The sequence below is a fragment of the Mus musculus genome, chromosome 7 (assembly GCF_000001635.26).
Source record: "Mus musculus strain C57BL/6J chromosome 7, GRCm38.p6 C57BL/6J".
NCBI classification, from domain to species: Eukaryota; Metazoa; Chordata; class Mammalia; order Rodentia; family Muridae; genus Mus; species Mus musculus.
Window position 1 is genome coordinate 139,461,494 of NC_000073.6, and position 22,288 is coordinate 139,483,781.

The 22,288-nt window shown below is 48.7% G+C and overlaps 1 protein-coding gene across 5 annotated transcripts in view, besides 1 other annotated feature; it reads left to right on the forward strand.

Annotated features, from left to right (window-relative positions):
- Inpp5a (inositol polyphosphate-5-phosphatase A) overlaps nt 1-22,288 on the forward strand; it is a 190,579-nt gene that overhangs the window by 72,420 nt on the left and 95,871 nt on the right. For all 5 annotated transcript variants that reach the window (XM_030242333.1, NM_001127363.1, NM_183144.3 and 2 more), the window contains exons 3-4: nt 16,502-16,602; nt 20,139-20,226. In XM_030242333.1, the coding sequence (XP_030098193.1) occupies nt 16,529-16,602; nt 20,139-20,226 (162 nt within the window). In that variant the 5' untranslated portion in view covers nt 16,502-16,528. The remainder of the gene's footprint in view (nt 1-16,501; nt 16,603-20,138; nt 20,227-22,288) is intronic.
- Nucleotides 4,883-8,117: an enhancer, noted in NCBI's record as "VISTA enhancer mm1683". NCBI's record gives its function as "enhancer in: heart[5/8]" and the evidence as "EXISTENCE:transgenic organism evidence [ECO:0001131][PMID:17130149]".

Consider the following 22,288-nt stretch of genomic DNA (forward strand, 5'->3'; position numbering starts at 1 on the left):
GGAATTCCCAGTTTTCGGGCGGTGGTACTGGGACATCTGCTCAGGCGGTGCACACGCACCTATGAAGTCCACACTTTGTACTGTGACTCAACATGAGTCAGAGCTAAATGTCAGTCCTCACTTGCTGCTGCGTACACAGACTGACCCCACACAGGCCCTGGAGTAAATGTGAAACTTAGGCCCATGAAACTTCTAGAAGGAAGATTTTAAAGAAGGTTGCTTTGCAACCTTGCCTCCCAAGTTATCCCTGATTGGTCAATAAAGATGTCATCCTAGGTTAGATAAAAGATTTCTTTTTCTTTTCTTTATTTTTTTTTTCTTTTTGTTTTTTTTGAGACAGGGTTTCTCTGTAGAGTCTTAGCTGCCCTGGAACTCTCTGTAGACAAGGCTAGCCTGGCCTCCTGAGTGCTGGGATTAAATTTGTGCACCACCATGCCTGGCAGGTGAAGATTTCTTACATACAACACTAAAAGTATATTCAAGAAAGAAAACCCCCAAAGTTAGACTTCATCATAATTAGGAACAGTTCTTATGAAAACAGTGTTAAGGAATGAAAAGAAATCACAGGTGGGGAGGGATGGCTTAGGGATGGATTATTCTCAAAAGCTCGTGTGTTTTGGTGTGCTTGTCAGCGATGGGAAGCTATTGAACCCGAGGGCTAATATATGGATCTATTGGGTTTAATTCTTTGATTCACAGTACTATGCTGTTTTTAAGAAGCGGGGCCTGCGCTGTGTACCTAGCTGACACAGAGCGTGTCTGTGCTGAGGCCTGATGCAAGTATGTTCAGCTGCTTTATTTCTAATCCATGCCTTTGAGAGAAGCCAAGCTCAGAACATGCCACATGACTGTCATGCGCTACAGACAAGTGACAGGACTGCGGAGCAGAAATGCCACCTTGCTGGGCTGCGTGGGTTCTTTGAGGAGTCAATGAAGCGGGGGGTGGGGTGGGGGTGGGGGAATGGGGATGGGCAGTGGGGGAGCAGCGGCGAATTCCAAATAGATAGACTGATGTCAGCTGCATACTTGTGTACTCTGTACTCCTGTGGCAGCTCTTCTGTCCCTCAGCTGTCCTTCTATTGCCAAGATGCCACAGTGCCTAGCATGCCACAGTGCCCAGGATGCAGGCCGCCTTTTTATATTTTGAGGCACTCCTTTTGAAATTCTCTGCGGATGCTTGGGGTCCCCTGGGTTGCTACACTGTTTGCATCTTTACTTTTCTTCCCAACCCCATTTCCAGCTTCTGGAGTGTCCTGGTGCCCCTTGGGTCTCATGTGTGTCATGTCTCACACACCCTTGCTCTGCAAGGTGTTGCCTCTGCAGTTTTGCCTGTGCCTGATGCAGCCCTTCATCCTCACTTTTAGTTTTCAGCTGTAGAGTCCGTGTCCCTCCCATCCTTTGTCACCCTCAGGGTACTTCTGTCATCTGAGTTCTAGTACCATAGCCTCACCACTCCATTCATGTTATCGCCCCCTGTCCTGGTTAGAGGCAGTGGCCTTCTGCTTCTTTCTCTGCCTCCCTTTCATTATGGTCTTCACAGAGCAGCCTGGGCAGAAGCTGGGGCCTCAGCGCATCTTTGAGGTCCTATAGGAGCTCCCTTCCTTGTGCCCAGCTCCCTGTGCCCTCTTTGTTCCTCCCTTCATTGTGTATATGGGGATTAAATCTCAAGTTTCACATATGTAAGGTATGCACAATATCACTGAGCTAGAGCCCATTCCTATCTTCCTTTTCTCTTTAAAAGTCCTCCTCTTCCAACTCCTCTTCTTCCTTCTCTTCCTCCTCTTCCTCCCCCCACCATCATCACCATCATCATCATCATCATCATCATCATCATCATCATCAGAGTTTGAGATGTGTCCTACTAAGTTACCCAGGCAGGCTTGGAGTAGCTAGGCAGACTTTAGGTTCCCCAGTATCTGGGATTATATGCCTGTACCACCAGGCACAGCTTCACCAGTCTTATAAACACACACTATAACGTAGTGTCATTCCATAGAGGCAGGAATCACCCTCAACTTCTGAGTCAGAGCCTGGCCTAGAATGGGAAGCAATACATTTTCACAGTGTACCACAGCCAGAGGTGAGGAAGCCAGTGCTGTGGTTTTCTGTGGAGTACAAGAGGAGCCTTTTGGTCAGGGGCAGTGGGAGGGGTAGAGAAGGAAGGCCCTGGGAACAGTCTTGTCACTGGGGTCTGATGGGGTGCAGCTGGATCAGGGTCCCATGTGCAGGCCATGGAGTAGCATGAGTCTAAGAATATGATAAAGCTTCTGATGAAGTTAGGCTCCTTTGCTCTCAGATTCTCTTTGGTTGAAGTTACAGAAGTGCCTTGACAAGATCCATACAGGCATGAGGCAAATTTTGTCCCTGGCTTGGAGCAGGGGTCCTGGAGTTGGTGATACCAGTCTTGAGGGTAGTCCAGGAGCCCCTTGGGTCTTCTCGCTACCAGGGTGACTGGCTGAGGAGCGAGGAGGCTGCTGTATATTAGATCTTGTTGGGCCCAAGTGTTTTAACTTGAAGTGCTTGTTGGTAGGGTTTTGCACATCGACACCTCGTGTGTCTAGATCCAGGGTGTGGTCGTCCTGCCTGCTTCCCAGGGGTAGCCTGAGGTTCTGCCAGTCAGAGTTGCCTATTCCAGAATGCCCGTTGCTGGAATCTGTCTTCCTTCTTTTATCTCTCAAGATTGGAGGCATCACACGTAACTGCTTTATAGGTACTGCTTCCTTCTTCTGTCACTGTATATGTGACATATGATTTGCCTGTTGGTGGCATCAGGGTTCCCTCTGACCAGAGCTATCTGGGCATTTGTGTGTCATTCTCTATGGACACCAGTTCTTCTCAGTTTACTCCAGGAATGTGTGCCAAAGGATGTTCAGAATGTATCCAGGTGAGGGCACCATGACCTATCAGTAGGAGAATGGCCAGGTGTGGAAGGGCATTGTGGCAGCACCTACAGGAGAAAGCTGCGGACAGACAGGCACATGTGAAGAGAAGCATCTGAGTCTGCCAGACCCAAGAGCTGCTCCTGTTTTGTTGGTCTGTGTTTTAGATCCTTTACGTGGTCATATTTGCCGTGGGACTCAGACATTTATAGTCTTCACTGTGCTTCTGCCTCCTTGAAGTCCAACTCTCCTTTGTGGTGGTGCCAGTGGTGGGACCTATGGGGTGGTGAGGCTTAGATGAGGTCTTGGGATAAGTGCCCATGTAAACAAGAGATGTAAACAGGGATGGTCTGCACCAACCCCAAATGTACTAGCATCTTGTGCTTCTGTCTTCAGAACTGTGTGTTCCATTCTCGTCGCAGCCCGTCCTTGCTTTGTGACTTCAAGCAAGCTTTTTCATCCATCTCTACCTCCTGTCCTGGGGTGATGGCACCCACCCCATTAGAGTGAGGATTAAAGGAGTTGTCAAAAAGAAGGGAACTACCTGTGAGTCCTCCTGGCTCAGTACCGCTAGGACACAGTTAAGGGACTTCCTGTACCACAGGGCGGGGCAGCCCTGGCCTGTCCTTCTCAGCTACACATTTGCTCTGGGGATGCTGAAGGCTGTGGAGTGAACTGTGGCTTGGTGCTCTGCATGGAGCAGGCTGTCCTGAGCTCTTGGCAGTTGAAGGGCTCACAGAGAAAAGGGTCTGGGTCTGGCTGAGCTGGTGAGTCCTGTGGCCTCTGAAGACTCAGTGTTACTACTGAAGGACAGACTAGAAATATCAGGTAGGAATGCAATATGCTTTCAAGTTTTCCAGGACCACAGTTTACCAAGTGGAAGGAAACAAATGGAGTGTATTGTTTTTGTTGTTGGTTTTTGAGGCAGGATCTTACTATGTAGCTGGCCTGAAACTGGCTTTGTAGACCAGGCTGGCTTGAACTCACAGAGATCTACCTGACTGTGCCCTATGAATGTGTGAAATTTATTTTAATAATATTTTGAATTAACCCTGTGATTCTAAGCTGTTATTATGGTGATCAGTATAGTTGGTAATTAAATATTTTATGTGTTTTGTGCTGTCTTGGGAATCAAGTGTGTTTTATGTTATCTGTTCAGAACAGCCCGACACGAGGGAAGGTGGCTGGCTGCTGAGTGTCTCAGTTGCCCCTCTCCTTGGAGTCCTTGGAGCTTGCCTTTTCTGCTTTTTACCTGAGAGTTGTATTGATGAAGCTGCTGCCACAGCAGCATGAGACACACCAGGGATTGGTGTGGTCAGTATGTCTTGGTTTGGGTTTCTGTTGCTATGATGAAACACATGGCAAGAGCAAGTTGTGGAGTAGAGGGGTTACTCAGCTTACACTTGCACATCGTGGCCCATCACTGAAGGAAGTCAGGACAGGAGCTCCAACAGGCCAGAGAACTGGAAGGCAGGAGCTGATGCAGAGGCCATGGACAGGTGCTGCTGCTTACATAGGCTTGCTCCTCTGGTCTGCTCAGCCTGCTTTCTTGTAAAACCGAGGACCACTAGCCCAGGAGCAGCACCACCAATAATGGTCTGGGCTCCTCAAATATCATGAGTTAAGAAATTGTGCTATAAGCTTGCCTACAGCCTGATCTTATTGAGTTGCTTTTTTTCCCTTAGTTGAGGTTTCCTCCTCTCAGATGACTTCAGCTTGTGTCAAGTTGACATAAAGCCATCCAGCAGGGTCTCTTTGGGAAGGAGTGTGGTCAGTTTACAGTAGAGTCTTCTCCTAGGGCACAGCTTCAGCAGATCTCGTCTTCAGATGTTTAGAGACATCTCACTGAGCTGTATCAGTGGTCCAGCAGCTTAGCTCCAGGCTAACACAGGTTAGCCTATTGGGCTTTCCAGGGCTGGACTGCTGCTTACTTATATAATTATTAATCTGTAAAGATACTTGTGAGAAGAGCCTTAGATGAAGTGTTCTTAAAAAAAATACTGGGTGCTAGTGCTGTCACCTTCATATGACAGGTCTCATTTCTCTTATGTCTTCGTCCTTCCTTATGTCTCTCATTTCCTAAGTCAGTAATGGCATCCCCAGTCTGTGGCACACTGGGCTGCAGTGCTCTAGTGTGCTTGGATTGCAATGTGCTAGGTCCCCCTGGGCCATAATGCTGAGGGGCATGCCACATCATTGTGGGCACCCCTGGGGTCAAGGTTGTCCTCAGCCTTTCCTCCAACTTCCTCAGAAGTTTGGAGGTTGATACCCAGGTTTAAAGATAAGGAAGTTGAGGCTTAAAGAGGCAGTGAGATATGCTCGCAGCCACATGGCTCAGTATTGTCAGGATCCGAGCCCTGTCACTGCCGTCCCAAAGCCATGCTTGCCAGTGACAAACAAGAACTGGGGGAAGAGGTGAGCAGGCCCTTGTGGAGAGAGGAGCTGCAGGACTGAGGATCTGTGGTGTGTGTGGTGGGGTCGGGGGGGGGGGGGGGAAGGACTGCTGCGCACTCAGAGTCAGGCCAGAGTGTGAGAAGCAGGCCCTGAAGAGGAGTGACACCCTCTCCTGTCAGGGTGGAACAGAGGACAGTGGCAGGAGACTCAGTAATGCTGCAGGCCTTCCTCTCCAGCACAGGCTGTGTGTCATTTGTCATGCCAGAGGAAAATGGGTGGAGCAAGACACTTAAAAAAGAAAGTTGGTTGGGCCATGAGGACTGTGCTCGGTGGTTTTGTGTCAACTTGTCACACGCTGGAGTTATCTGAAAGAAGGGAACCTCAACTGAGAAACTGCCTCCATTTGTTACAGCTCATGGAGCTGACAGGGGCTCTGGGAACCTTGGAGGCTCTGGACTGCACAGATGGGGCTCCCCTTTCTACTGTGTGCCTCACAGTAAACACCAGTGAGCTAGAGGTGGCCAGAGTGAAGAAGGACTTTACAAGACTCTGTGTGGCAAGCAGCTTCCTGAGAGAGCTGTCCAATGGCACCACAGCTTTTCTGGCTGTGCTCACAAGGCCATGGCCCTGCCGGAAAGCCAGGGAAACTAGCGGAGGCCTTGCAGCTCTGTGCATGCGGTCTTCAGTTTGAATTTGCTCTGATCTTAGTTAGAGGCACAGGCTTCTTAAATGAAAATGAATCAGTCTGTATAGTTTAGAATTCCTTAAGCATAGGGTCCAAAGACAGGACCTCGTCCCACAGCTTCTGTCTGTCACTCTTCACGGGCTGCAGGCTTCTCCTAAGTCCCCATAGGAACTGCTAGGACTTTTGCCCACAAGGGAAGAACACAGCAAGAGCCACTGGCCTCACCAAAAAACCTTGGGCTGTGCTTTTAGGCCAGCTACATTGCCTGCTCACAGGGTCAGTGAAATTTACAGTGTCCTGTGCAGAGCAGTGCGCCCTGACCCCCCGCCCCCAAGCTGGCCCTCTGTGCTAGGCATGGACTTGAGAGAGGTCGTTGGATGAGGCCTGCCACGAGCTGTAGCCACGAGCTGTAGCTAGTGAATCCCAGACTAGAGAACCACAGACCCAGGTATGGGGTGCCTGTTGCCCAGCCCATATGATGTGGTAGAGCCCCCAGCTGAGCCCCGGGCAGTGGGTGCTTAGAACCTGGCATTGGTCGCAGCCCAGAGAGCTCTTTTGTCCCTAGTGCTTATCCTGGTGGCCGGGCTCCTGTAGTACAGCCTGCAGGATGGAATTCCTTTTTAGGTCACCAGTACTCCTCTTTGGAGGAAACCTACCTAACAAGGCCTGGTTGTTGCTATTTTTAGCTCTGCTCTTGGCAGTGTACAGGGTCGATGACCACAGGCTCACAGTGTAGGCTTCCTGGGAGCTGAGCTGGCCCTGTACTCAGGCATCTGCACTGTGTCCCAAACAGAGAAGGACTTATTGTTGGAAGGCTGTGTTCCAGCCTGCATGGTGTATGTAAACCCCTGTGCTCTTTCTGGCCAAAATGTCTAGTTCACGCTTTTCCAAATATTTTACTATATTAAATGTTAGTTAATGTATTTTTGAGCTTTCCTTGAAGACTACATTCACAGAAATGGCACTAGAACCTCTCTGCAGCAGCTGCGTCATCTTTAAGTCAGAAGTGGCTCCTTGTGTCCTGGAGAAGACCTGTCAGTCCCATTGTCAAGCAAGGGCAGCACTGAATGGAATTCCATGCAGTCCACAGCTACTTCCTGTGGAGGGCTGGAGTTTATTTTCCAGGGTATTTCCCACCAGCGGTGCCATGATGTGACATCTGATAGCAGCTGACTTTACGCTCTATCCTCCAGACATCCTGCTGCCAGGCAACCTGTGAGGTCCACTGGCTTCACCAAGAAAACTGACTGTGTTGCTCTCAAGCCAGCTATGTTGCCTGCCCAGGCTCTTCAAGGGCACAAAGCTCCTTCAGGCAGCCAGTTCAGACCAGCACAGGGGCCAGCTGGTTGTCTTGTAGCTGCTATGAGGATATTACATGAGATCTCCAACTTCTCTGGTTTTGAGTGGGACAGCCTGTGCCCATCATGACGATATCTTGCTTGCCCTTGATGTAGCCTTTGGCACAAATGCTGATTCCAAACAAGTGTCACTTGTCCTCCTGTGCTGGGGACTTGGTTCCTACATTCTCATTAATACCTTACAACATTTATCTAAGGGGAGGAGTCACACTACAGACTCTCAGCTGTGGCTCGAGACCTCTGAAGCCAGTGGCAAAGCAAGAATCATAGTCCTGTGTGGTTCCTGGATAGCCCTTGCTTTTCCTCTGCTGACTCCACCCTTTGCTAAGTGGGCAGCTACAACTGGCTGGCAAGCTCTCTGGAGCCTACGGAGTGCTCAGGAGCTGTGGGTCAGACATTCGATGCTGCTATTATTAAGAATCAAATTATATGAAGTAAGTGACATAATGAAGTAAGTGACAGTGAGACTGAAGATCGTGATAGCCCTGGGCTCATCTCTCCTTAATGACTGTGTGGCGCTGTCTCTGCCTGTGGCCCTGGTTGACCTGCCTGTGCTGTGAGTCTGCAATTGCTGCTACATGGCATGAGTTACTGGTATCTCCACCCACAGGGTGTGCTCGAGGCACTGGCCCCAGGGAAATAGGTAGGTGCTGAATACCACCCTTCCCCAGGCTGGTATTGCTTGTATAGTGAGTTGAGCAAGCACTCTCATTTGACACTGAGGAGCCTTCTGTTCCTTAGCCAGTGATTCCTGGCACACTTTAGAAACCAGCAGTATACTATGAGCCTGCATTGTCACCATACACAGTGGCTGGGGCAGCCCTGCATGTGATCTCAACTGGGGCATGCGATCTGGTCCTTGTGCCAGCCTTCAGACAGGGGGAGTCACGTGGTCTGAGCATAGCTCCTCACTGCCATGGGCGCTGACACAGGCTGAGCTCCACAACAGGACAGCTGTAAGGAACCTGCCTTCTCATCAGCAAAGGAGGGAAGAACGGAGATTCCAAGGGAAATCAGAATTTCCCACAATCCAGGCTTGCTCACTGTGATGCTTCAAGGTGGGTTTCTAAAGACCATTCCAGTAATTCCAGAAGGGACTATCTTGGTGATTCTCAACTTTTTTAATGCTGCGACCCTAATACAGTTCCTCATGTTATGGTGACCCCCCCAACCATAAAATTGTTTTTGTTGTTACTTTGTAACTGTAATGTTGCTATGGTTATGAATAGTAAACAACTGCTTTTTCTGATAGTGTTAGGCAGCTCTTGTGAGAGGTTGCCTTGTGGGTATCACTTTTGATACCCAAAGGGGTTGAGACCCATAGTTTGAGAAACGCTGGACTATGGTCACTGGCTGAAGGGGATGTAAGCTTTGGGTCTCTGCCTTTCAATACATTTGCCTGATCAGCTACAAGCCTGTGGAAGTAGAGGACAGAGACATGAACTCCAGGCCAGCCCCCCACCCCAGCTAAGCTTGGCAGATTTTCTTTTTAGATTTATTCTATTTTATGTGCAGGAGTGGTTTTGCGTACATTCATGAGTGTGTGCCTCATGCATGCATGATACCCTCAGAGGCCATAAGAATGTGCCAGATCCCATAGAACTAGAGCTATGGGTGGTTATGAGCTGGAAACCAAAATCAGGTCTTCTGGAAGAGCAGCCAGTGCTCTCAAGTACAAGGCCTCTCAGCAGCTGGCAGACTTGTAATGTTCTCCCCAGCTCCTCCGCTTCCATTGTCTTTAAGCAGAACTGGACTATGGGGTGAGTTATCCACAGATGTTATTATGGTTATCTGCAAAGGAACAAGAAGGAAGCCCCTTTGTCATTGCACTCGAAGGACAGCACTGAGTCCTAGTGAACAGCAGCCATGACTCAGGGCCTCATGGTTCCCTACAGGTCATGGTCAGAACTGATTGCTCTGGTAGTAGAAATTCAAATTTTTGTGAGTTTGTTGGGACATTCTTGACAAATGGTTCATCCATCTAGTTGGAATATTTAGGTCTACACCATGAGTCCCTCAACATGACCAAGATGTGACTGGGCATTGCAAATAAAAGCTTTGGGGCCTGTCATCCCTTCTGTCCTCTGCTGCCACCATGCAGCTAGCTGGCTTGCTTTATGATAAACCAGTATTTGTGGTGTTTGTTTGTTTGTATAAACAGACTCTAGTAATGTGTGTTCTTTTCTTATGACTCTTGTTCTGTGTTCAGAGGACAGCTTCTGTGACTTCCATATTTTAAGATTTATGGAGATTTGGTTTATGGCCAGAAGAAGGCTTCTGCTGGAGAACGCATCTAACAAGAGCTCACATCCTATAGACAGTGAGCGTGTCATAGAATTTGTGACGTCATAGGTTTTGGCTTCCAGTTATGCTATCCCGTGTCTTGGTTGTGTTTGTATTCATGAGAGTGTGTGCTTGTGTGAGTGTGTGTACACGTGTGTGCCATGACCGTGAGTCTGCACATGAGTGTGTGTACACGTGTGTGCCATGACTGTGAGTCTGCACATGAGTGTGTGTACACATGTGTGCCATGACTGTGAGTCTGCACATGAGTGTGTGTACACGTGTGTGCCATGACTGTGAGTCTGCACATGAGTGTATATGTTGCTTCTTCAGTGACTGTGGCTCTGTTTCTTTTTCTGTTATTTTTGCCCAGAGTGCTTTGTGTTGTCGCCCCTTCCCTTAGGTCATTTTTCTGTCTTCCTCTCTGATGGTTTTGAGTTTCATCTTCTGAGGCCTTTTCTGGCATCAGTACTGACTCTGTCCCCATGAAGTGGCTCTTTCTTTGAATAAGTGCTTCAAACCTGTGCCTTCCTAATGTGGGGTCTTGGTTGGCAGCACACCTGAGGCCTCTCTACAACTTACCACCTTCCACCGGCTGTCCAGACTGACTCCAGGGCCAGCTGGTGAGCTGTCTTAGTGGGTTTGGTTCTGGGGACAATCTCAAAGAACTGTTTCCTTTTACACAGCCACATCATTCAGAGCAGGTCCAGACTTGCTATTGTGAGCATCAGTGGGCTGGGTTGGGTCTGCCCTTCATGCTTGCTTGCTGCGTGCATACTCTGCTTTTTGTTCTTTGTTTCTCATTCCTACTTTGTTTTGTGTTTTGTGTTCTGTTCTGACTTATGTTTTAGATGTTTGCCTTTTTACTGGCATTTTGAGTGGTTGCCCTAGTTTTGTGATACACAGTCATGTGTCAATTAACAGCAGGGACTCATTCTGAGAAGCATGTCATGAGATACTTTTGCTAGGCACGCATCCAGAGTATACTCATATACTTTGGTGGCCAGGGCAGGCATTCAGGGTAGCCCTTGGATGTAGTAAGGGGGTGTGATGATTAGAGATGGAGGAGGCTGCTGCTGCTGCACTGTAGGCAGACCATTTTAGAGAAGTCTTTTTTTAGGAAGGAGGAGTAGAACACTCTATCTCTGAAGATACAGCACACTGAATATGTAAACCAGGAACAGTCATCTGTGCAATAGTGGCTGTGTGCTGGCATTACCACAGACACCAACACCATGCCATCATGAGGTGGTAGGGTTTCCAGTTCCATTACTGGAGACCACTGTTCCATATATGGCTTGTCATTGGTGACAACATCAGATTGGGTACATGATGGAAGAGGTAAAAATGCTCCCCTATCTGTGTGGAAACCTTGAGGTTGTAAAGAGTTATATGTAGTGTATAGTTGTACCTGTGGGTGCTGAAGAACCTAACAGGCACTATCAGTGACTGAACCTGGGATCTGCACCTTGTTAGCCAAATTTGTTTTAGGAAGTGGGGCATAGCCTGTAGCTGGTTTTATGTTCTCCCTGAAAGCTCAGCTCTTACACACACACAAGTGGCTAGCAAGGCCTAAACAGATAGTCCCTACCTGGATCACCTAGATGTCTTAGAGCACTGTTGGGACAGACATGCTCCATTTCCTTATGAGAAGCTGGCTTGGCAGTACCCTCAGTGGATATAGTACTTTGTCCCCTTGAAATGTTTCTGAAGGTGTTTCTATGGTTTCCTTCCTTTGACGTTGCTTTTGCAGAGTCCAGTCCCAGGCTGGGCTTTTGCTGTTACTGTTTGTAGGGCTTTTGCTCCAGAGGCCTTGGAGATGTTTTCAAGTTTGTTTCGGGTGCTCTAGGGGCCTGTTTCTGGGCAAATTCAATCTTGTTTCCTGTGATGGTGGCCAGTGCTGCTCTGCTCTGTCCTGCTTCAGCTCTGTATCCTCCTCCCAGCCGGTTGGCTGTCACTCCCTCCTCCTGCTTCCTTCCTGCCTAACAGGACTTCTCACTTACACAGTGCTGAGGTTCCTTGCTTGCTCTTTCCTGGTGCCCATTGTGATTTGTTCTTCCTGCCATCACTCTATTCCGTGAGCACTGTGGTCCTCGTCTCCTGTTTGGCTCTTCATTTCTTCTTGTGGTGGTTCTGGCTCTGTGGTCACAGTGAGCTTAGCTTACTCTGCTGCATGGTTATCCTGTAGAGGCTTCTCTGTATGCAGGACTTTTAACCCTCAGCAGCATGCCAGGGACTCCTGGAACTTGCTGTTCCCAGCTGTGGTGGTAGCTTGCGAGATTCCTGGTGTGCTGGCGCCCTCTCCTGTCAGTTGCTGAGTCAGGTACCCTGGCTGGTTGTGGCTTATTTCCTGATGGCTTCTTCTTGAGCATCATGGTTCTTGACTTCTCAAACTCCTTTGTGGACATCTCCTCCCTTGTGCTTTACTCCCCTCCGACCCAGGTGGCTTCTCTATGTTTTATTTTCTTCTCAGGAAGCCTGCCACAGATGATTCTCTTGTGTGCCGACCTGCTCTAACTTGTAGACCCCCGAGATCTCCCTAGAGCCCATGCACGGATGGCCTGGAATCTGCCCCAGAATCTTGGGGACTCCATTTCCTGACCTAACTTTTTGTCTCTCCAGAAGCCCTGATCCAGGGTGTGTTAGCAGTGCCGCTATATCATCTTCAGTCACACTGAGGCTGAGATGTGGGTTGTTTTGCTTATGTATAAACACACATATCACGGTTTCTGTGTTTTGTGTGTGTGTGTGTGTGTGTGTTTAATATATATAATATATGTATATATGAAATTTGGGAAAATGTGTGGATTTAGTTACCTTAGAAGCTATGTATCTAAAACAGCAAGAAGCTATCTTTCTGCTTACCTAGACCTTTCCTCCATTCCACGAATCCTAGTGGCCCCTGCACACAACCGTCCCTGGTGCTGCTTGGGGCAGAGCAGGTCTGTGGAAGGGATTTTCCTGAATTTTCTTCTTCTTTGAAAATGTACTTATTTTGCCTTCTTTCCTGATGGATGTGGCCTGTATTCTTGTCACATGAGAATCTGTTCCCTGAATGACATCAGAGGAACTGGAGCATCTTCGCTGGGTCTGTGTTCCGTTACTTTGCTCTCGTGAACTTTTCCAGTCTTTGGGTCTCATAGGTCTGGTGATATTTGGTTTTCTCTGGCTTAGCTTGCCAGGAATCCATTGACTTTCTAGAGACTGTACATCTCAGCAAACTAAGACAGCATTTAGTTGTTGTTGTTGTTTAAAATTACTTTTTCTGCTCTGCTCTTCCCCTCCTCCTTCATATTCCAGTTACAACCCTATGTCATGTGATATGTTCATTAATCATCTATGCTTCCACCCAAGGGGAACTCACGCATCACATGGTGGGTAGGTGTCATACAACTAAAAAATTCCTCCAACCTAAGAAAGCTGTAGCCAAAGAAGCAAGAGAAGAGGTCCTATAGACGAGGGAGGGGGCCGGGGACATGCATCATGAAGGCTGAGCAAAAGTAGATTTCAGCTTACATAGAGCTTGAAAATACCAGAGCCCCTAGAAGGGCTTTCTTAACAATGGATGTGTGGTGTTGGCCTGCAGAAGAATCTGTTATGAAGGTAAGCATGCTGCTTGTTCTTAAAACAAACATGCTCCATAAAGAGAAAGAGCATGCTAGCAGCAAAGCACCCAGATATCAGTCTGTGAGGAGAACAGGCACACAAAACACTCCAGATATCAGTCTGTGAGGAGAACAGGCACACCTACAAAACACTCCAGATATCAGTCCATGGCGAGAATGGGTCAATGGAAGAGCGCCAGGATATAGTTCTGAATGAGATTCCTGTTTGAGTGCTAGTTAGACAGGTCCTAGGTGTGTGTTCCCATGAGAGAAGCGTGCCCTGTTACTAGAGTGGCTTAGCTGGCACCAGTGTGTGGAACCCACAAGGAATGGCTACCCAGAGCATGCTCCTGGTGCTGCTGCTGTGGCCCAGTGGGATCCCAGCCTTGTCCTCTGAGGTGACCACTCCTCGTATCCCAGTCACACAGACTGTTGGGATCTCAGGAGACAACAGTGCCCATTGCTTCCTTGACTATGGCAGATGTGTTGTGATCATCATTGTGAATTCCATATCCCCAAGTCCAACACAGATTGAGGCCCAGGTCAAATGTGCCCAGGTATGAATGAAGCAAAGGAGTCCTGCCAAGTGGCAGTGACCCACAGCCCTTCCTCACATCAGCTCATGGCTACTTCCTACCACCTGTTGGGGAAGCCTCATCTTTAATGTATAGAAGTAGCTTAGGCAGGACAAAAACTGGCCCCAAGACACACAGTGGTGTGATCATATCATGAGGTGATCCCCAAACCACTAGCCCAGTGTGGGCACCGACGTCAGTGGTGAGGAGTAAAATCCAGGGCAAGATGGAGTCACTGATGTGCAGGGACTTAGGCAAAGCTCTTGGTGATGTTGTTGGGTACAGTGTGCCACTCATTGGGTTCATGTTCCTAAAGAGGCAAATCAGTCCCAAGCCTGTGCCACACAGCCCACAGCTGGCAGATGGGAGGCTCGTGAAGGTCCAGTGAGGTTAGGAGGTGAGGTATGTCCTGGACAGCCTGGTCAGGTCAGGACTCGTCTGACAGTCCCAGCCCACCTTCTCAGCACTGCTCTGTTCCTTTAAAGTCTTCACTACTACTGTATGAGATACACACAAACATACTTTACTTTTAAAAAATTTAATGTAACTGACAACGTGAAGCACCCTTTGACCCCTGCCAGCTGGCCAGCTACCCTTCTAGAGTTGTCCTTGTCACCCTTGTGAGGCTTCAGATTCTCTGTTCAGGTTCAGGACCCTGCGACTTGCGAGGGTGTTTGGGTTTTGCTTTTCTGAGGCAGTCAGGGCAGGGCTAAGTCCCTCTCTGGGTGCATCTGATGAGCTCTCTGCTCTGCCTCCACTTTTAGATACACACAGTGTGCTCCTGCCTGCGTGCCTGTGGGATGGATATGATCAGTGCTCCCTCTGGTGCCGGTGCTGGCTATAACTTTGGTTGAGTCTCAGCCAGGCTTTTTCCTGCTATGGTCCTGAGGCTGTGCTGACACCTGCTGTGGATGGTTTTCATCCTGTTTGCTGGCTTTCAATGCATAGCTGTCTGTCAGATGCCACTCTTTTCAACCAGGGACCTTCAACAGAGCAGACTGGCCTGCTGGGTAGATGTGGCCCTTCAGAGTACCAGCCACTCATTTTGTTCCTTCTCCTGGGCCTTTCCCCCTGAGCCTAGGTCTCTTCCAGATGATGTCTACGTTAAACAGTTATCTTATGACCACAGCATGGTCCGATCTACCTTGTTCTCTGCCCTGGTGAGGTCATATCTCCTTCTGGAGTTTCTGGCCAAGTCTGACTTCTGAGAAGTGCCTATAGTGTCTAGAGAGGGGTCAGTATGCCTGGTACCATGCCCTGCCTGACAGTTATGCTAGTGTTTTCTTGCTATCCTGGAGCTTCTTCCTCCACTGCCCATAGCTGTTGATCTTAGATTCTTTTCTTTTGAAGATATGTAGGATCGTAATTGACCCTTGAGTTCTAGTCATTCAAATATGACCTTTGTGCTATGAAAGGCTATTTGCTTAAACAATAAAAACTCACTTAGAAAGGGAAAGTGCTACTTGGAATTTAGATGAAGACTACCAGATTTGAAGACCAGATTTGAAGAATGATTATGTAACTCGGTTCCTAAAATGAAAACTGTGACTCCTGGGGACTTTCCCCTAACCCTGGACTGGCTCTAGATACACTGGCTTCCAGCCTTGCCTGTGGGTTTCCCTGCTACCACCTTGGCCCTGTGGTCATAGTAACCTCAACTTCGTGTTTTCTTCTCTGATCCTGCCTTCTAGCCCTTCCTAGAAGTCCTTCCTCTCCCCCCCCCCCTTTACCCCCTCCCTTGTACTAGCTCTTCAATGTCTGCTGGGGCTCAGCCTCCCATCAGTGATCTGCCCTCTAGGGTGCTGCTGCTCTCCCCATGCTCCAAGAGGGCAGAACCAAGTGCCTTACCACCTTACTGCCCAGGAGATGGTTGGTTTTCCTGCACTGTACTGCCTATGCCAAGCAAAGTTTGCTGGTAACTTCAGCAATGCTTTGGAAAAGTAGGAACCTTAATGGTTGGACAGAACTAGGGTTGTGAGCTGTAGACAAGCTCACGCTGTGCCACTCACTCAATGCCCATGAGACCATGGGTATGTTTCTGTCATATGCCAGACTCCTGCTGCTATAAATTAGACAATAGGGCTACAGCTTCTAGGGCTATGGGGAAACACAAGATGGACAGCATGGGTACTGGAGTCTGCTTAGAAGCCAGCCTTGGTGATCCTGAATTAAGAATGAGCCTGTGCATAGTGAGCACATACATGCATGCACACATGACAGCACACAGGCAGTGCTCTCACACTAACTTAAGCTGACACCCAATTCTGCATGCATGCATGATGCACGCACATAAGAACATGCCGTCACACTCTGACATACACAGGAGCACATGCTACCACATACGTGGTTACCTGGACTCAATCTCTCAACAGGTATGCACAGCAATGTTAATGATGTGCTGAGGTTGTGACATGGGTTGAGAACTTTCCTGATGTTTTCTTGTCCATAGCATAGTACTGCTTTTTTATAATTAGAGACGAGTGCCTCTAGGTTATTGAAAAGGCTTCTTAGAAATTCTGAATCTTTGCAAAGGAAATATGGAAGAGGCTAGAAATAAACAGTTGGCAGCACAAAGGTGGCAACTCATAGAATCTGTAAAGAACTTGTGGACACAGGGTGTGGCCTTTGGCCTGCTGTCTGTGGGATGCCTGGCTGCTGAGGTGAGGCACATGATTCATTGCCCTGCTGTGGTTTGTGCTCTAACTCTGTGCTTTCTTCCCAGGTCCTGCACACACACAAGCCTCACTTCATGGCCTTGCACTGCCAAGAATTTGGAGGGAAAAACTACGAGGCCTCCATGTCCCATGTGGACAAATTTGTCAAGTAAGTCTCAGCTGGAGCCTGTGGACCGTGGGGTAGGTCTTTGGATGGGATGTGGTGGTGAATGCCACTCCTTGAAACTTGTCTGTGGGTCATGTTGAGGGAGCTGCAATTTCCCCAGAGAGGTGTAGACCACAGGGAATGGTGCAGAAGAAATACCCATGGGGTATTCCTAGAACCTGCCCTCCATTGGAACAGCTTGGCATGGACACAGTTGGGGATTGAGCTTTGCCTCAGTTCCTGGAGTGCACTCAAGGCACTACCTGCCCCATGGGTCTCTGGTGTTCCCACTATCCTTGGTTCTGTTGCTGATTTTTTAATGTGCGTGCGCGAGAGTGTTCATGCCTCCGTGCATGCATACATGTGTGTAAGGGGTGTGTGCACATGCCACATAGCTCATGTAGAGGTCAGATAACACTTTTTTTGAGTCAGTTTTTCCCACTTCTATGTGGGCTCCAGGGATCAAATTGAAGTTTCAGGCTTGTACAACAGATGACATTACCCACTAGGCCACTTCACCGACCCTTGTTAGCACTTTTTCTTGCCCCTTTACTTCTGTTTGCATCTGGCCTGAACTTGACAAGAAAATAAGGAAGTACTCCTTCAGTGCTTACATGCCCGTGCAGGTGACAGCTAAGATCCTGAACATCACTGTGTGTAGAGAGACTGAGTAAGCACCCTGTTCACAGCAGAGTTTCTTTCGAGCGACATGTGCTATGTTCCCATCACTCAAGATTTTGGAGCTTGATTGGGTATCAAAAACTCTGTACATTGCTCCCAAGTAGTCTTCAAGACAGTTTGGTGCTCCAAAGCGTACTCCCTAACACGCACTCCTAATACTGGCACGGGGAGAAGGGCAGCACGGAAACAGCCCAGAAGGAAATTGAGGTGGCATTCTGCTGGCCAGAGCACTGGCTCCCATCGCAGCAGTGGAACAACAAGGGTGGGCAGACGTGCTGTACGGGATGTCTTCCATGGTGCATGCCCTTGGTGCAGCAGGCTGAGAAGTTCCTTATAGAGATCCTGCCTCACCATGTCCCAAGATGTCACTCTACCTTGCCTCAGAATGAATTCTAGTTATACTCAAGTAAAATTTGAAGATAGAGATATAGAAGAGGATCTTTGTAGCTTTGAGGTAGGGAGGATTTCTTTCAGGATGTGCAAAACTTGCAGCTTAGAAAGATAAGATTGACACATTTGTCCTGTTAAAAAAAAGCCATACTGTTACAGAAAGATATTCTGAACGAAGGAAGAGCCAAGCTACCTTATGAAGACCATCTGCAGCACACATCACTGACAGAAGTTAGTGTTAACACCAAGGACTGCAAGTTGGCAAAGGAGAGAGAGGCTTGTGGGCTGGAGCAGCAGAGCATCTGAAGGGGGAAGGTGCCATGGGCACTGAGCTCTGGGCACCTGTAGGCCAGTGGCCCTCGGGAGGGAGGTTCCATCACTACTGTCCCTTAGATGGGCTGTGTGTGGCAGTACAGGCCTTGCTGCTCTGGCTTTGAAGAGCAGCTGTCCTTGAGAAGGCCGGGGCTGTCAGGTACCCTCCTGTGGATTTCCCGCACAGTGCTCTTTGCTTTTGGCTGGACTCAGCTTCTACCTGGACCATTTTCCTTAGCCAAAGAGCTTTCTGTACTGTTTATTTCAGTACAAGTCAGCTGCTGCTGATTCTCTCAGCCTTTGTTTGTCTGAAAAAGTTCGTTGTTCTCATTTTTGAAAGCTGCGTTTATTGGGGATGAATGGGAGCTTGTCAGTTCCCTCACTACTTCAAGGACACCATGTCATTGTTTTCTGTGTTTCATTGTTTCCGACCAGAGCCCAGCCCTTGTGTGCATCTTCATCTTCTTGTGGATAATGTGCTTTCCCGGCTGCTCGCTTTCATCTACATCTACCTTGTTTGTAGCAGCTCAGTTTGCTGTGTTCTGGTTTAATATTGTTTATTTCGAACGGTGCACCTACAGGTTTGCCTAAGTTTGGAGAACATTAGTCCCCTCTGTCCATAGATGCTGCTTTTCTCCCGGCCCCCTCCTCCCTTGCCCTGATTCAGTGTTGCCCAGAGAGGCGCAGCCATCCACATGGCATGGGAGCCCCTATTGCATTGCATTGCTTTGCAGGGATGCTCACTCTTTGTCTATCCTGTGAGATCCTGATTCTTGTCTGTCAGCACCAGAAACTCCTTTCTTCTGTACATTCCTATTTTCCTTTAGGACTCATATTTATATTTATCATTTTAACATTCTTTTCCACTAGTCCTATTACTTTTGTCCTTTCTGGGCCTGGATCTGTTGGTAGCTTGTTTTGAAAAAACTATGGCCCTGATGTTATGCGACCCTTCCCATGTCAGGTAGCTTTTTACTCACATTTGTCTGGAGGAGGGCAGCATGTGCCAGTGTCCTGTGTGTGTAGGTCCGACAGCAACTTATAAGGGTTAGTTTCTTTCTGCTACTGAGTGTGTCTTGGGGATTACATTCAAGCCATCATCCCACATCAGGCATTTGATACCAGATGAGCTTGGTACCCTGTCATCTCTAATCCTCACTCCTCGGGATCTCAATTCAGTGCTCAGGGTTGGTGCCCAGGCATTTCTTTCTCCGTCTTCACGCCCTTGAACATGTTGAGATCTGTGGCTGCCAGCTCATCTGCTGCCTCTCTTTCCTAGACTTAAGGTTTCCCTTGGGGTCCTTCCCTAACATCTGTACTTTGGGTCATATGCTGTGCCTGCTTCTCACCAGCGGCAGAGAAGGAATGGGCTTTTGTCCCACATTCTGGGCTGGATGTGTGGTAGGTACTTTTTCTCTAGCCAACCTAGAGATGATGATAAAATCAACCTACTGGGCTTTGACCATAAAAAAGGGATGGTGGGAGATGCAGTGAGGCTCTGCCACATTGGCTGATGAGCATGGGCTACTGTCTCCTTTAAGGAAATGCTAGTCACTGTCACTGTCTGCACTGTGGGGCTGCCAATGAGAGCAGCAGACTCTGGAAGTCACCTACACATGGTGTGTGGCCTAAGTGAGTCCCAGGTATTCCTATCAGCATCTTTTTTGTTTGTTTGTTTGTTTTTGTTTTTTGTTTTTGTTTTTTTGAGACAGAGCTTCTCTGTGTAGCCCTGGCTATCCTGGAACTCACTCTGTAGACCAGGCTGGTCTTGAACTCAGAAATCCGCCTGGCTCTGCCTCCCAAGTGCTGGGATTAAAGGCGTGCACCACCACTGTCCGGCTCCCATCAGCATCTTTATCCCTGGGAGGCCCCATGGTGTAGGCATCTCACAGGCCTGAGTAGAGACCAGAGACTGCTATGTGGCTGCTCTCTGTATGCCAAGGACACAAAGAGGACTTGAGTCCACTGTGGCTATCACTGATCTTCCCCTCTTTCCTCCTTCCCTCCCTCCTGCTTGGCCCATTTAGGGGCTGTGTGGGTCTCAGAGTGATGTGAAAAACAGTTTTAACCATGGCCTGGTGGCTTGGAGCACATGGGTGGGAAGGAAGGCACGGCGTCTGGGCTTTTGCTTATTGTGCTCACTCTTTCCCTCCCAGAGAACTACTATCCAGTGACGCAATGAAAGAATACAACAGGGCGCGTGTCTACCTGGATGAAAACTACAAGTCACAGGAACACTTCACGGTGAGTCGTTTTTAAGCTATGGCATGAATCCCAGGCCAAGGGAACCTGAATCTCAGCTGTCTCCAAAGAGTACTAAGTCGGCACGCATGCCCTGTCACAGCAGTGTGACTGTCCTATGAAAAGCTTCTCACGTTCTGTTGACTGTTGGACGGCCCCAGTCCTCCCCAAACCCCAGCCTGGCAGAGCTGGTGGCCGAGGCTCAAGAGTGTATCTCATTGCTGGTCCAGAGAGAGCATGGGCAGGAGCTGGGGTGGGGGTGGCCAGCTCAGGGAGGCTGGCCTTGAGATGTCCGACAGAGAGGAGGACCCAGGTCTCCAGCGTGGCTTAGATGAGAGATTGAACTGGAGCCTGAGCTGCTCAGTTCCCCTGCTCCTGGGCTTGGCAATCACTTTGTAAGCCCTGAGCAGGCCTTCAGAGGGAAACCTGCTTCAGAATGGGTGTGCCTTACAGTGGTATAGGATAAAGCCTGCACCGACCTCATAGGAACTGTCCCTCTTCTAGAAGTGTCCTGGGTCATAGCTGCTTTAGGAGGCAGGAGGCACTGGGAAGGGCTAGGAAGTATCGAGAGATGTTTGAAAGCCTTTGTAACTGTTGGCTTGGAGAACGGCATCTCAAGCTCTGGGGTGCCTAGGCCTTCAGGGATTGAGTTAACTTTCTGCTCCGATGCCTTTTACTTTGCTCTCTGACATGTTGTCACATTCATAGGTTGTCATAGGTTGTCACATTCATAGGTGCTACCTCTCTTCTCCACAAGGTGAGATCTAGCAGTGGCCCTTGTCTGTCAGCCCATCTTCTGCCATGGGCTACCCTGAGCAGCTCCCTGGCTTGGCTTCTGTTGGGTATATGGAGAGATATAGCAAGGGTGTATGTCATGGTGGGCAGAACAGGGCATGGCTCCTGCCCTGCATCTTGTGTGTGTGTGTGTGTGTGTGTGTGTGTGTGTGTGTGTGTGTGTGTGTATGTTTGTTTGTGAGAGAGACAGAGACAGAGAGGGGGAGGCAGGCTTTGGGGTTGTCCTTAGGCTAGAGAACCCCTGTCAACCTGTCAAGGTTTCAGTCTCTGTGTTTGGAGCATTCAGTGCCAGGTATGTTCTATCTTCTCAAAGACATTTTCTTCAAACTCACTGGTGTTCCACCCACCCACTTTCAGAGGTGTCCTTCCTCTAGCCCTGGCCTGCTTAGAATATAGTCCTCCTGCTTCCCCTCATCTTCCCTTTGCTGCTTCTGCTGCTGGCTTCTTCCTCTCAGCTCTGTGCTGCTTTCCTTCTTGTAAAAGGCCCCTCCCTTTAGCCTTCTGGATTTCCTCTGCCAATACCCAAATTTTTTATCTTCTTAAGTCAGATTTACACAGATGAAAAAGACAGGAGATATCAGTGAAGATAGACATCAGACTAGACACAACAGACAGAAAGGGGGTAAACTGAGGGAAAGCAGTGGAAATTGCTAGAAATGAAAACAACCCTGAAAGGGTCACTCTGGGATGATGTCATGTGGCCTGGCACCATGTCTCTAGGGCCTTCCAGAGTGCAGAGGGAACAGAGATGCTTGGACAAACAATGGCTAAGGGTTTCCACAATTTCACAAAACTTACACTCTTAGATCCGACTGTGGCAATGGGATTTGCAGCAGAAAATGCAGGCAGAATCTTAGTAAGGTGCATCACCGTCGGACCGGGCACCAGTGCTGCAGAAGGCTCAGCAGCAGCTTTCCTGTCTTTCCTGCATTGAGGCCTTGCTCCACTAGTGCATCATCTGTAGGAAGGTTCTTTTCTCCATAACTCCCCTTTGACTTTATAGACAGAATGACCTAAAATACAGGGAAGGGAGGATAAATCCCACGTTCACAAACAGGGCTGGTTTGACACTGCAAGAGCCTTCATAGCTGGGCTGACAGAGGAAGAAGGTCGCTGTCTGAGGGCAGAGCATGACATGTGGTAGATCTGCTTTGCTTTGTTCCCCTTTGCTTGTCAAGAAGTTATTATGCCTTGGCATTCCTGTCCTGGTACCCAGCTTCTCTATCGACAACAGTGTGATATGAAGTGCCTTCATGTCTGATGAATGGTG